This window comes from Psammomys obesus, unplaced genomic scaffold, assembly GCF_907164565.1.
Source record: "Psammomys obesus unplaced genomic scaffold, mPsaObe1.curated_primary_1811, whole genome shotgun sequence".
NCBI classification, from domain to species: Eukaryota; Metazoa; Chordata; class Mammalia; order Rodentia; family Muridae; genus Psammomys; species Psammomys obesus.
The window spans coordinates 48,958,668-48,973,175 of record NW_026585895.1 but is presented as its reverse complement, the minus strand read 5'-3'; the positions used below and the strand labels follow the sequence as shown (position 1 = coordinate 48,973,175).

General features: G+C 55.9%; 1 protein-coding gene across 2 annotated transcripts in view; it reads left to right on the top strand.

Annotated features, from left to right (window-relative positions):
* Positions 1–1,149: 1,149 nt before the first annotated feature.
* Lamc3 (laminin subunit gamma 3) overlaps positions 1,150–14,508 on the top strand; it is a 56,212-nt gene continuing 42,853 nt past the window's right edge. For both annotated transcript variants that reach the window (XM_055600789.1, XM_055600790.1), the window contains exons 1-3: positions 1,150–1,567; positions 11,645–11,949; positions 13,806–13,936. In XM_055600789.1, the coding sequence (XP_055456764.1) occupies positions 1,150–1,567; positions 11,645–11,949; positions 13,806–13,936 (854 nt within the window). The remainder of the gene's footprint in view (positions 1,568–11,644; positions 11,950–13,805; positions 13,937–14,508) is intronic.

Sequence of the window (14,508 nt, the reverse complement as noted above, 5' to 3'; positions counted from 1 at the left end):
CCCAACTTGAGACCCACCCCATGGGAGAGACCCAACTTGACTGACCCAACTTGAGACCCACCCCTCAAGCAAATCAATAAAAGACTTGTGGGTTCAACTGAGACAGTAACTAAGGCCCTCACCCAAGCTGTGTCCTTGACTGGGAGTTATGATGGATGCGGTGGGGGAATCTGCTCTGCAGCCATGGGCAAAGAACACTGGCCTCCTCAGTCCGGCACTTCCGAACCGTCTGCAGCTCACCCCTCCCTGCGCCACCAGCCCACACAGGCCATCCCTGGGTCGGGCAAGGGGGCAGCACTCGCCCGTCCTCATCCTAGAACTAGGCACCGAGTCCACACACTCAGGAACCGACCTTGGCTTTTCCTCTTCCACGTGCTGGTCACACCGGAGCCCCTGCGATCCCTGTGTCTATCAGAGCGAGACAGCACACGGGTTTTCGTCACCGTTTGCCATGCACTCCGGGCTACCCAGGCCGACCCCAACAGAACCACTTCCCTAACCCTGACCCTAACTTCCATGCAGGGTTGGACCCCTACTGGGTCTGTCCACCTTGGGCCTTGTGGGTCTGACGGTGTCCAGCTCAGAGGCTATGTCCCTGACTCGGGGTCATTTTGTTTTGCTGTCTACAGGACCTGGAGCTGCCTTGGGAAGGACATTAGCTTGGTGAAAAGAAGGGGAGGCCTCTGTTCATAAGAGGAAGCCTTCGGTAAAAAGATCTGCTACAGGAGAGAAGCCAGGAGCTGCAACACCTTTTAAGGAGAAACATGGACAGGTATGAACGAAAACTCCCAAAGGCCATTCTACAAGGTGAAGACCTGCTCTTGCCTTGCCTTTCAGTTCAGGGTGGCTTCCGTAAAAGCGTCCCACTAGCAGAATGACGCGGTGTCTCAGCGAGGACCGCTGGTCAGGCTCCCAGTCCCGAGGCCCAGCCAGAACAAGCAGGCACTCCCGGGCACGTCCAGCAGGTGGGGGTGAGCACGAAGGGACTGGGCTCGGACGGTGGGATGTCGCCGGCGAAGGTTCCGCCCTCAGAGGCCGTCGGGTTCCGCCTGCAGGGGAAGGGCTGAGGTGCCGGTGGGGCGCAGAGGGGCCGAGCGCAGACCGCAGCGCGGAGAGGACCCGGGCGCAGTGCGGAGCGGGGCGCGGGCCATGGCCGCGTCCGGGGTCCTGTCCCGCCCGGCAGGAGTGGCATCGGTGGCGCTGGTGGCCCTGGTGGCGCTGGTGATGCTGGGGGCGCACTGCGCTGCGGGCGTGGGCATGGGCTCTTGCTACGACGGCGCGGGACGCGCACAGCGCTGTCTGCCCGAGTTCGAGAACGCCGCGTTCGGCCGACGCGCCGAGGCCTCGCACACGTGCGGACGGCCCCCCGAAGATTACTGTCCGCACGTCGGGGCGCCCGGCGTGGGGCCCCAGTGCCAGCGCTGCGACGATGCCGACCCCCGGCGACGCCACGACGCCTCCTACCTCACAGACTTCCACAGCCCGGATGACAGCACCTGGTGGCAGAGCCCATCCATGGCCTTTGGGGTGCAGTACCCCACCTCAGTTAACCTTACCCTGCGCCTAGGTAAGCCTGAGTCCCCTGTCACCTTGTCTCCAGCCCATGGAGGTCCGGGCAGAGGAGGGGGGCTGTGCACCCTGCTGCAGGCTTCAGAACCCGGGTAGCATGAGGCTAGCCCCAGGGGCGCGCCTAAGAGTTCTGGGGCGCAGAAGCCCCTCCAGCTTTTGCGTAGCTGTGAAACTGGGTGCCGCACACATCCCAGGAAGAACTCTCAGGGAAGGAGGGGGTAACACCTCTATGATGATCTGGTCCATCTTCTAGGGTAGGGACTGGCAATCTGGTCAGCTTCAAAGGCCCAGGGGACGCCTGAAATGGTGAGCAGTCTGGGATTGGGAATTAGGGCGGTTGCCACCAAACACCAATGCTGTAGCACCCGGGCAGGACAGCTTCTTCCTGCCACTGGATAGCCAGCCCTGGTGTTTGGCCTGACACCTCTGCCTTGCCCATGGTTCCTCCATGCAGCCTGGTTCAAGAGGTGTGGAAGTGTTAGGGCCCTGGGGGTGGAAACCCAGGGAGGGCCCCACTTCCATTTTGAAGCTGCCTGCTTCAAATATTCTCTGCCTGCTCCGAGTCCAGATGAGCCCACTGTCCTCCTTGACTTCCTTGCTATGTCCTGGACACTGTGCAAATCTTCCACAGCTTTGATAACCCGGATTTGGTATCTTTAATAGCTCATTTTGGCACTAAAGTGACCTGAGGCTTTGCGTTTCCTAGTAAGGGCCAATATTCATACAGTTTGCTACTGAAGTCTCACCTGAGACAGCCTACAGCCACAGAATGAAGGCTTTTGGGCGAGCACTCTGCCGCTGAGCTGCTTACGTCCTCCTATGCCTCTAGAAGGTCCGGATTCCAAAGCACACGCAGAGCCAAGTCTGGATAATAGAAGATGGAACTATGTCCCCATGGAAAGCTGGAGGCTCAGAGAGGTCAGGTGTCTCATGCACAGACACACAGCTGCTAGTGACAGTCAGGACGCAGACATTCCCATGTAACAGAGGTCAGAATGTGAACTTGGCATGTGTTGTATCAGCCACAGCTAAGCTGGTTCTTCTACACATGGGTGGCAAAGCCCTGGCAAGGATTAGGAAATGGCCTTGTTCTTGAAAAAGGGAGGCAGGAAGGATATTTAACCCCTTCAGCAGTGCAGGCAGGCACTTCCCTTTGCCTCCCAAACCCAGTTCCCAGGAGCAGGAGGTGGAACTTGAGTGGGGTGGGGTCTGCCCAGACAGGAAGCAGGAAGCTAGAGGAGTTGGCTGATGGGGCTGGCAAGACCCCAAGGCCATGGGAGGAATCTGGGGCAGCGAGGGAGACGCAGTGTTCCCTAACAAAGGCTGTCACACGTGCCTATGAAATCCAGATGCCAAGGAGGGGGCTCAGGCCTCCAGCACCAGGAAGGGGGAGGTGAGAGTGGGCAGCCCTGCTCACCCAGTGCTGGTGCTGTGCCTGATGAATGCTCCCACAACCTTTAGATGCTTCTACAAGCAGCCTCTGGGCCCCACAGACCCTGGGCTCTGTGTGCACAAAGGCATCACACACCCATACATGCATGAGGCACGGAAGAGTTTGTACCATGAAGAATGAATGAATGAATGAATGAATGAATGAATGAATGAATGAATAAATGAATGACAGTGCCACACCAAGTCCTGGGCACTGGGCCAGCTCAAAGTTTTATTTCTGGTTTCAAAACCAGGATAGGGCAGTAATCATGCGACCGGCCTTTGGGCATAGCAAAACCATTCACTGGAAAGTCGGGGCCCTGGGTTGCACCCCAGTTTCCCTGCCTGTACAGTGGGGACAGGAGCAGGGCTGGGGAAGTGGCTCTGTTGGTAGCGTGTTTCCCTAGCATGCGCAGGCCCTGGGTTTGATCCCCAGCACTAAATAAAATGATGGCATTCAGGAGGCAGAGATAGCAGAAGCAGGAGTTTTAGGCTAGCCTTGGCTACTTGAGACCCGTCTCAAAAGAAGCAAACAAACACCTGCTGCCTCTGAGGACAGTAATCAACTGCAGGTGTTCAGGTTGGAGCATCATGGTTCTGATGGATGAGCAGGAAGCCCTGGGTGGGGGCCGAGCCCCGTGGGTGAGCTCTGGATCAGGGAATAGGGGTTCATCCTGTTCCGAAAGACATTCTGAGCCAGGCCCTTGTTGGCCTGGCCCATTTGAGGGCTGAGTGTCTTGATTTTGTGGCAGCTAAGCTATGGACTCATAATATCCACAAGTCTAGAGTGCTGCAGCTGTTAGCTGAGGTGGGCTGGCCACAGCCCCTCAGTCCTGTTTGCTGGGTCCCCCTCCCCTTTCATGAAGGCTCTTGGGAAGGGAAAGTAGGGGGCAGGTCTGGCCAGACTCCCCTGGGGGGTGGGGGTGAGAAGCAGGAGAAGAGGAGGCGGAGGTCAGCTTGGGATGGAGGTCACAGCGTTCCCAGCTCCCCGCAGCTCCTGACATCTGGTCTAGATCCCATCCCGCAGTTGCTGCTGAGCCAGGCCTTCCTGCCTGTGATGAAAGGCCACGGTGCGGCTGGCGGTGCTGGCTGCTCTAGTGCTTCACCAAGGCCTGGAGAAACCGGCAGGGCTGGGACGAGGGGTGGGTGGGAAGAGGGGAAAATAGAGGCCCACGGGGTGACAGACTGTTCAAGGACCGGTTAGTGACTGCCTGCATCAAAGGTACTCTGGCCAGCATCTTGGCCTGGCAGAGTTTATTCTTCACTTATGGGGAAAACTGAGGCTCTGAGGATAAAGTCCTCAGAGTTGCTTGGGGTCACACAGGGCTCAACTCCAGAGCTCCTCTGTTTGCACTACGGATGGAGAGTACCGAGGTCAGGTTGGCCCTGAGCGTTCTGCACCTCCATCCCAGAAGAACCCAAAGCAGTGGCTCTTGATGTCCTGTCTTGCATTGTTAGAACTCTCCCAGCACCATAGAAAGATGCAGCTGGGTTCCAAGTCCCCAAGTGCAGGGTGAAGTAATAGGATCAGCCCCCCAACACCCACCTGCCCAGTACTTAAAGAGCCCATGACCCTAGCTTTTGACTTCGGCAGGGCAGTGGTGGTGCATGCCATTAGGCACAGCACTCAGGAGGCAGAGGCAGGCAGATCTCTGAGTGTGAGGCCAGCCTTGTCTACAGGGTGAGTTTCAGAACAGCCAGGACTACACAGACAAACCCTGTCTCAAATCTCTGCGCACCGCCGCTCCCCCCCCCCCAAAAAAAAAAAAAAAAGAATACAGCTATGCCCAGGCTGCAGGCCAGCCATAGATAATACAGGGGGAATCTGAGCGCTGAGAAATACACATGAGGCATAGAGGTCTCAGTTGGTGGGGTGGGGGTCAGCCCTGGCTATCCAAGGCCTGAAGGCGCTAAGCGTTTCCAGAAGAAGCCAGACCGCTCCGGGTCCGAGGAAGCAGATGGAGGCAGCCTCATAGAACCGGAACCCTCCAAGCCTAGAGGGCCCTAGAGGAGGAAGGAAGACTATGGAGTTAAGGAGCCTTAGTGAAGAGCCTGGCTTGGATAGAAACAGGACCAGGTACCCCTCAGGAGCCCCAGAAGCCCCAAGGCTCCCGAGTGTCCTGAGCCTCTGTTCAGTTGTGCCTCCCTTCGGAGTGGGTGGTGTGTTTGCCTTGGCTGGGGTCAGAGCTTGGGGACACAGTCCTCCTTCCACCTCCCTGAGGGACTTGGCTGGAATGCTAAGCCCAGGCAGGTCAAGAGTCAAGGCAGTGGTCTTGGATAGCCTCCCTCCACCCACAGAAGTGGCCCTGGGCCCAGCTGGCCTTGTCCCCACTCCTCAGGGCCTCCCACAGTGATGTAGGAGTTGCAAAGGTGGAATGTCCTGCCATGGGGGAGAAGGGAGTAAGGGGCCTCGTGGCCTCCACAATCCCTTTCCACCTAACCTCCTGTTCTGACTACGACCATGGCCCTCTCCAGGGAACCAAAGGCTCTCCTTTCCATTCTTCAAATGGGGCTTCATCTGGTAAGCCAGACTAGCTCATAAACCAGTGGACAGCCATTGGGTTCCAGGTCCCAAGCCCTGGGAGTGTAGCAGAGAACCTGTATTGTCTACCCGGCTGGAACTTCCCACCAGGCCTGCACTTACCTGCACTCCTGCCTTGGCTCCGTGTGTCACCATTCCTAGCTCTGAGCTGCCATGGAGTGGACGAGGGTCTTGTTTTCACAGCTTCACTCTGCCCATTGCCTGGTCGCCTGCTCAGGCTCTTTGGCCAGTGTCAGTCAGTAAATACACAGAAGAGCTAAACAGGAGTGGCTGATATAAGGCTCTATAAGAGCCTTATAGACATCTGATGGCTTAGCCCTCTAAGTGCTATCCTCATTTTACAAACAGGGAAACCAAGGCACTGCCCTACCCAGTTATTAAGAGAGAAGTCAGGCAAATCAGTGAATTTCGAGCAGCCAGTGTCCTCAGCAGGAGTAAGGGAGTGAGCAAGAGGAGGGATGGTGAGGAGGAAGAGTGAGAGGCATTGTTCCAAAACATAGCCTCTTCTGGCCCTGGCCCTTCCCGGGGGCAAGCCCTACCCCATCTCATGCCCTACCTTCACCTGCTAGAATCGAGAGCCGCCTCTGAGATGATCCCCTCCACAGAGGCATCACCCAGCTGGGCCCAGCTTCCCATCTGCTCCCTAGAGCACAGCTCAGCTGTGTGGGGACCGGCTCCACAGTGCAGTGTTAGCCTGGAAATGAAGCAAAGTGAGGCGTGCTACAGCAGGAGTGAACACTGAGGCTATTAGCCAGTCACAAGGGGACAAGGACTTCAAGATCCCACTTCTCGAAGGCTCCTGAGCAGTCAAATTCGCAGAGGCAGAAAGTAGAATGGGAGCTGGGGAGGGGCTGGAGAGCAAATGTTTAAGAAGGCAAACTCAGTCTGGGAAGTTGTGGGCGTCTGGAGGTGGACAGTGTCGGTGAGTGCACAACAGTGAGTGCTCACTGCCATGGACTGCACACTCGAAAGTGGCAACGTGTGTGTATTTTGTTTTGTGTACATTTTTTAAAAGCAAAAGCACCCCTCCCATCGCTCCATACACTTAGGCAAGTATTTCTGAAGTCAGAGCCCTCTCCAACCCCCACTGTTTGCCAGAGTGTTCCGTCACTCTCTGGGTTCTGTGTGCGCCCTTCTCGCCACCCTTCCTCCACCCTTCCTCTGTTTATTCATGGCCGGCTGTGGTGGTCTGGGGTGCCCGTCTCCCCTCTTTGCAAACTCGTATTCTGTAGACTCCAGTGTTCACAGCTGGGACTGGACCTCAGCATGATCTTGACACAAATCCTTACGCAATCACCAATCAGAGAAGAACCTGTTCCCTCTGCTAGGCTAGACTTGACAATCTTGACTGTATTAGGTATAGAGATGGGAGGGTGGTATGGAGCCAGGCTTGGTTCAGTCTGGTTCCTGTGACCTGTGGGTTGTGACCTCCAAGGGCCCCCAGTTCTTCACAGGGATTCGAAATGCCCAGGGCTACCAAGGAGGGTGAAGAATTTGCCAGCGTGTGTCAGGACTTGGAGTTGCTCACACTAGACATTGGCTCCTGGCAAAGGGTATCAGTCTGGCCTGCCCATGTGTTCCAGCTCAAATCTTGCTGCCCACTCTGGCGCCACCCCCGCCCCACCCCTCCCATGTCCCCAGATGGCTGTAATTAAAGTTTGTTTTGTTTCCATCTTCCCAAAATAAGCCCGGCCTACCCTCCAGGTCAGCCCCAGACATAGGCCAGCTTGGCTTATGACAATCCTCTGTCTTGACAGGCTTTACGGCCCATCTGGTGGGGTAGCCGTGCTTCAGCATCCCGAGGCTCGGCTCAGGTGGCTCCTACCATGCCAGCCACTGCATCTGCAGCCACCAAAGCCTGGGAGCTGTGTCTCCGTGAGCGTCTGTATCTCTTTCCCAGAAGCCCTGTCTCCTCAGGCACCCAGGGAGCCCCAGCAGAAGGGTAGCCGGTTCTGCATAGCCTTTTGGGGGGCCTGAGGACCAAGAGAGATCCGACCGTTTCTGTGTGGACTTGGGACCCCTTCTGCCTGAGCTTTGAGCTTCTTGAACGCATACCAGGATGGGCCTGGGGGTCTCAGTCAGTGTATAAGGATGTGCTCAGCTGGTGCCCCTCCCCAGTAGGTGCTCCGTGCTGAGCTGAGACGCATGGGGTTGAGGAAAAGAGCATTTGAGGTAGGAGGGACAGTATTCTGGGTGGCCTAGAGCTTAGGAGCAAAGCCATCACCCTGGAACCTCACTGGCCCCTGGAGCTTACAGGAGCCTGGCCGCTGGGGGTTTAATGCCTGTCACTGTATACGGGGCCATTTTCTTTCCCAGCCATGCCGGCTGCTGCCCGTCCTCACAGAGCAGGCTGAAGTTGCTCTTCTAATTAACTCTCCAACAAACCAGCCCACTGGGCCCCTGTGATGTGGCCTCAGCAGCTCTCACCTCCCAGCTTGGCAAAGGAGCCGTGATGTTCCCCAGAGCAGAAGCTGCTTGCTCGCTCCCTGCCTCGCATGCAATCCCAGTGATCCCCTTTTTCCAAGGGCAGCCTCCCTGCCAGCCACCTTTGAAGTGTCTCCTCCAGGAGGTGCCTGGCTTTGTACTGTTTACTGAGCCTGCAGCACCTTTGTCGGCCCCAGCATGTGCACATCTGAGCCCATCTGGGTCTGGCACTCCCCCTGACCCGGCCGAGGCCCGTACACACCTTCGTCCGCAGGTTTCAGAAGCCCAGTGCCAATGGCGCTGCCACGGAGCTGCAGAAAACATCTTAAAACGGAACCTGGCAAGGCGGTTGCTTTTTTAAAAGTTTCGTAAAACTGGGTTTTCTCCAGTTTTAAATTAGAACAAGCTTCAGGAAAGAAAATTGGGAAAAAACAGAGGGAAACTGAAGGAGGAACAGTTGTGCTGAGTTCCGAGGACAAACATGCTCGCCAATTAGCCGGCTGTCTTTGAGGCCTGTGCCTTTTGTTTGGTTTTTCTGAGACAGTCCCAGGCAGCTTAGCAGCCAAGGACGGCTTTGAACTACTAATTCTCCTGCCTCCACCTCCCGAGTGCCCAGATGACAGGCACGTTCCACCGCCCCTAACTGGGACCTGTTCTGATTTTTTTTTTCCATCTTATTTCCATGTGTGGTTTTTGTGTTACGTGCACACACGTATGAGTGCAGAGGTGAACTCGGGGTATGGCTCCTCGGTTGCCCTCTGCTTTGTTTCTTAAGACCAGGTCTCTCACAGGGCTCGGAGCCCATGGATTTGCCCAGATCAGCTGGCCAGTGAGCCTGGGATAATTCTGTGCCCTCCCCAAACCCATCGGGGATTGCAGGCACTCGCCCCCCACACCCAGCTCTTTATGCTAAGAATTCGAACTCGGACCCTCCTGCTTGTGTGGCTCAGATGTTATGGGGGGGGGACCCACACAGCATCCCTTCTCCTCGCAGCTTTTGACTCTGACTTTCCCGGGTGTCTCGACTCTGCGGACAGTCTGGCTTTAGTCGCTGTGGGAACTGTTGTCCTGTAGATCCCATTAGTCGTTTCTTCAGTCTCCTGGTTTCCCAAGTCTATAAAACGCGTTGATTGGTTTGGGCTTTTAGTTTGTGATTCCTACTCCCCCCCCCACACACCACCACACACACGAAGGCTTCTTTGTCTGAGGCTGGGGCTATTCCTCCTCATCCCTGTCACCAAACTGCTGTCCCAGAGGGACAGTATATTCACCCTAAATTCTTCTGTTGTGGTGATATACACAGAGCGTATGACTGGAGCCGCTTTCAAGCCTGTGTGGTTTGGGGTCACAAACACATTCCTCGTTCTCTGAAGCTGTGCCGAGGGTTTTCAACTCAGGAAACAGAACGGGCTGGCCCTCCCCCAGCCCCTTTCGGCCCCACTGCTCTGGGAACAGTCTTCTAAAAGTATATTTATTTTATTCAATTGTGTGTGTGAGTGTGTGTGTCTGGGTGTGGGCATGTACACATGAGCGGAGGTGCCAGGCCTCAGGTCTCTTGTAGCTACGGTTACAGGCAGTTGTGGGTGGCCTAGATTCCAGTGTGCCATCTTGTCAGCCCTGCACTACTGTGTGTACGTGTATCTGTGTGCCTGTGTGTGTGTGTGTGTGTGTGTATCTGTGTGTGTGTATCTGTGTGTCTGTGTGTGTGTGTTTCTGTGTGTGTCTGTGTGTGTGTGTGTGTATCTGTGTGTTTCTGTGTGTCTCTGTGTGGTGTGTGTGTGTGTGTGTGTGTGTGCATGCTTGGCAGCCAGAGCAAGTCAACAAGCCTTCCTTTATCACTTCCTACTTTGTTGCCATAAGACAGCGTATCTCACTGCCCTGGAAGCTTGTTGCTTGGGGCGAGGCTGGCCGGCCATTGAGTTCTTGGCACCTGCCTGTCTTTGTCCTCTCTGACTCCCACCCACTTCATTCTGGGGTCACAGGTACCGTGTTTGACTTTTCACACGGGTGCTGGAGACTTGAACTCTGGTCTTCGTGCTTCCCACATCAGGTGCTGTCAGCTGCTGAGCGTCCCTCAGCCCCTCCCTGGCCCTGCCCTGTCACCTCCTGTGTGTGAGGCGAGGCCTGTCTGCAGGGCTGATCTGTCTTGATGCACTCCTTCTGTCCAGCACCACACTCTCAGCCATTGTCCGTATTTTCGGCCCACGGGTCAAAGTTGTCCCACTTTTGCAGGCTGGATGGCTGTCTGTTTTATGGCTGGGCCAGCTGTTTGACACAGACCAGCTGTTTCTGCCCTTGGCTGTCCTGAAGAGTGGGCGCTGTGAACACAGACGTGCGTGTATGTTCCTCGACGCTGCCTTCAGGGCTTTGAGGCTATGTCACTCTGCCGGGGTGTAGGGTGGAGCTGGCCTTTGCTTTTTTAAAACCTGGCCCTGTTATCCACAGTGGTGGCACTTTTTAAAAGTTTACCATCATCAGTGCACAAGGTGGTCTCTGTGTCCTCACCAACACTCGTTATCGTCTGCAACGTGCACGTGTGTGTGTGTGTGTGTGTGTGTGTGTGTGTGTGTGTGTGTGTGTGTCCAGGACTCAGCCTAGCCGTACAATGCATGCTTAGCAGACATGAAGTGCTGGCTTTGTCTCCCATCACTTGAAAATAAAAGCAAACAGTCCCATGATTCTTAGGCTCACTGGTTCATGTGCCCATCATCCAGTCAACTGTAGGATGTTTTCATCAGCCCCTCAAATCCCTGTGCCCATCAGTAGTCATTCCCACTTATCTCAAAGTCTCACCCTGGCCCCAAATACCACTGACCTACTTCCTGTCTGTGGCTGGGCTGCTTCTGGGCACTCAGCTGGCGGGGCCTTCTGTCTTAGCAGCTTTAGCATTGCCCCTCACGGGCCGTGGCTGGGTGGCACACATGAGTACTTCCTTCCTTGTTGCCCTAGAAGCGCTTACTCTACATGGTCAGCAGGCATTTGGGCCATTCTGAGTTCTGCTATGGACATGCACATCCGAGTCTCTGTGGGTCATGAGTTTTTGTGTTGTTCTTGGCCCTCTGCCTGTGAGTAGAATCCTGGGGTCATCCACCAACCCTGTTCAGCATGCTGAGGCTGAGGTGACACCAGCTTGCTTCCCAAAATGCCATTTTCCCCCCCCCCCCCCCCCGCCCAAGACAGGGTTTTTCTGTGTTGCCTTGGCTGTCCTGGACTTGCTCCGTAGACCAGGCTGGCCTCGAACTCAGAGATCCGCCTGCCTCTGCCTCCCTGAGTGCTGGGATCACAGGCGTGTACCACCACGCCCAGCTGCCATTCTCACTCTTGCTCCCAGTTGTCGGGGCTTCGCTTATCCTGCATCCTCTGTAGGACTTAGTGTTGCATCTTTATTTTATTGACATGTTTATTTATCCAGAAGAAGAAGTACTGCCATTCAGGGAATAATGGCTTGTAATGGCTCAGATTCCCGTGCAAAGGATGAGCTGAGCTAGATGAAAGATGGGCAAGTAGCTGGGAAGCCTGCCGATGTTGCCCTCCCCTTCTTCCCCTGACAAGCGTCAGCAACGGATGGTGGCCCTCCAAAGCGCCAGAGAGTTTCCGCCAGGCAGCCATCCTGCTCCCCCATTCCAGGGCTGGGTACCTGCTCCATTCTCTAAGATGGTTTGCATTGCCTGGCTGCAGGGAAAGCCTATGAGATCACCTACGTGAGGCTGAAGTTCCATACCAGCCGCCCCGAGAGCTTTGCCATCTACAAACGCACGCGCCCCGGGGGCCCCTGGGAGCCCTACCAGTACTACAGCGCCTCCTGCCAGAAAACCTACGGCCGCCCTGAGGGGCACTACCTGCGGCCGGGTGAGGATGAGAGGGTGGCTTTCTGCACCTCTGAGTTCAGCGACATCTCCCCGCTGAACGGGGGCAACGTGGCCTTCTCTACCCTGGAGGGCCGTCCCAGTGCCTACAACTTTGAGGAGAGCCCTGTGCTACAGGTCAGGGGACAGCAGGGCCTGGGGGAGGGGAGAGGGTGATGGGGCAGGCCTGGGAGGTGGGTGAGGGAACAGCAGGCAAGCCAGGAGAGCTAGGGCCCGAGAGACCCTTGGGACCCTGGTTGTCATTCCTTAAACCCTAGAATCCTGCCATCTTTGGTGTATGTCTGATTTCCCTTTTTTCTTTCTTTCTTTCTTTCTTTTTTTTTTTTTTTAATTTAATTTCATTTTAATTTTCGGGAGTGGGGAGGTTGAGATGGGGTTCCTCTGTGTAGCCTTGGCTGTCCTGGAACTCAAGGAGATCTGCCTGCCTTTGCCTCCCAAGTGCTGGGATTAAAGGTGTGTGCCGCCAACTGGCTATTTTTTTTATTGTTATTTATTTTTTAGTTTAACAGGCTTACTATGCTAAAGCAGGAAGATCATGGGTCCCCAGGCAACCTGCAGCCCACCTGGTTTCTCCTAGCTGTGCCCGGGTGGGGAGGGACAATGTGTTCAGAGACCCCGAGGACTTCCACTGGTGAAGCATTTTGTGTCCCCACCGAGGCCTTGGCTCCCTGGTCCTCAGAGGCCTCAGCATCTTCCAAGGCCCATTTGAGAGCATAGAGCCCCAGGCTGCAGGATGGCTGGGAGACAGCATGCTTGCCTAGGATGCACAGGGAGGGCCTTAAGTTTGACCCCAGCACCACAAACAAGAAGAGATGCAAGGGTCCCAACCTTCACAGCTCCGTGGGCGTGGTGCTTGCCTAGCATGAACAAAGCCCTGGGTTCCATCCCCAGCACCTGCTGTGGTGGTGCATACTTGTGTAATCCTAGCACTTGGGAAGAGGAGACAGAAGGTTTGAGAGTTCAGGGTCACATGTGAAGCCAGTCTGGGATGAATGTAACCCTATCAGAAGAATCAAAGGAGGAAGGAGGAGAAGAAGGGACGAGGGGGAGGAAAAGGTGGACTCGAGCCCTGCCCCCGACCTCGCAGTCAGACCTGCCTTCAACAGAACCCTGAAAGCACGGTGACCTTTGCAAATCCCAGCCCCGGGTGACTTGGAGAGTGACAGGGACCCGCAGCCTCAATGTTGTACAGAGTTCTCAGGACTGAGTCCTGCTGGGGTGAGGAGCAACTAAGCCAGGAGCTCATTTTCTATCCTGACGGCCTGATTGCTAAGCCAGGGGCTCCTGGGCTGAATTAAAACGTTGATTAATATTCAGCCGGAGCCGCCTCTGATTATAACAGCAGGCGGATGGAAATGTCACTCTCCACGTGCGTCCCCACTTCCTCACCACGCGCTTCCACGGGGAAGCTGCTCATCCAGCCCGTGATCAGCAAGTATTTATCAAGTGTCTGCTGTGTGCCAGGCAGAGCCCTGGGGCTCTGGCTTGTGGGGCTCATGTTCTGGGGTGTCTGCATGTGAGGAGCTACCAGGAGGAAGCAGAGCGGAGCAGGGGGAATGCAGATCACCCGAACACCAGGCTCTCAGGTGGCCTGCCTCAGCTGCTGTCCACACACCATAAACACACACACACACACACCACCACCACACCACTTCTGTGCAGATGTCAGGCCCCACATCGCCACCCTTCTCCTCACACCCTCAGGGGAGCCACTGACCTGGCTGCATTTTACAGATGGGGAAACAGGCACCAAAGCATTGGGCTTTGTCACCAGAGTCATACAGCCGACAAGTGCCCCAGCCCCAAGATCGACCCTGGCCTCTTAGTTCTTGGCCTGTCCTCAAGATTTGTCTCAGCCAGACCTGTCCCTGTGAGAAGAGGACCGCTCCCACTTTTGGGGAACCATCGGGCAGGACTTCCCAGGGGAGCAGGCCAAGAGCATTTGCTGATGGCATCCCTGTCCCCTTCTCCAGGAGTGGGTCACCAGCACCGACCTCCTGATCTCTCTGGACCGGCTTAACACATTTGGGGATGACATCTTCAAGGACCCCAGGGTCCTCCAGTCTTACTACTATGCTGTATCTGACTTCTCCGTGGGTGGCAGGTAGGGCCCAGAGTGGGGGATGGGGGGACTGAGGGAGGGGGTCTCATCCTCAGGTCTGAGAGCAGAGCAGCTGCTGGTTAGTTACCTGGGGTGTCCCAGAGGAGGAGTGAACAGGACCCAGCCCCGCCCCCACCTGCATTTGAGGCCCTGCTGCTGGCTCCCTTCTGCCTCCACAGGCCACCACCAACGCTTCCCCACCAGGAAAAAGAAGAGACAGTGAGCTCCTGCCCCAGGCCTGTGGGGTAACAGACATGAATCTAGTGGCTCTCAGTAGGCACATTGGTGTACCTCAGAACTGATGAGTAGTCTCTGAGTCAGCTCTGAAGAAACAAATGACGGGGAGGCTCAGGGCAGGCCAGGCAGCAGCCTGCACGGGTAGAAGAGCTAGGCTTGATGGGGAGACGGCTGTGAGGTTGAAGTAAAGGCGGAGACAGGGCCATGGGCAGGGTTAATCCCATCCCTCCATCACTAGGGGGTGGGAGTGGGGGCTCTGAAAGCCTCCGATTGTTAAAACACACAAACTCCAGTTGTTAGCTGATCACTGCCCCCCCCCTCCTGCTCCTGTGAGGTAA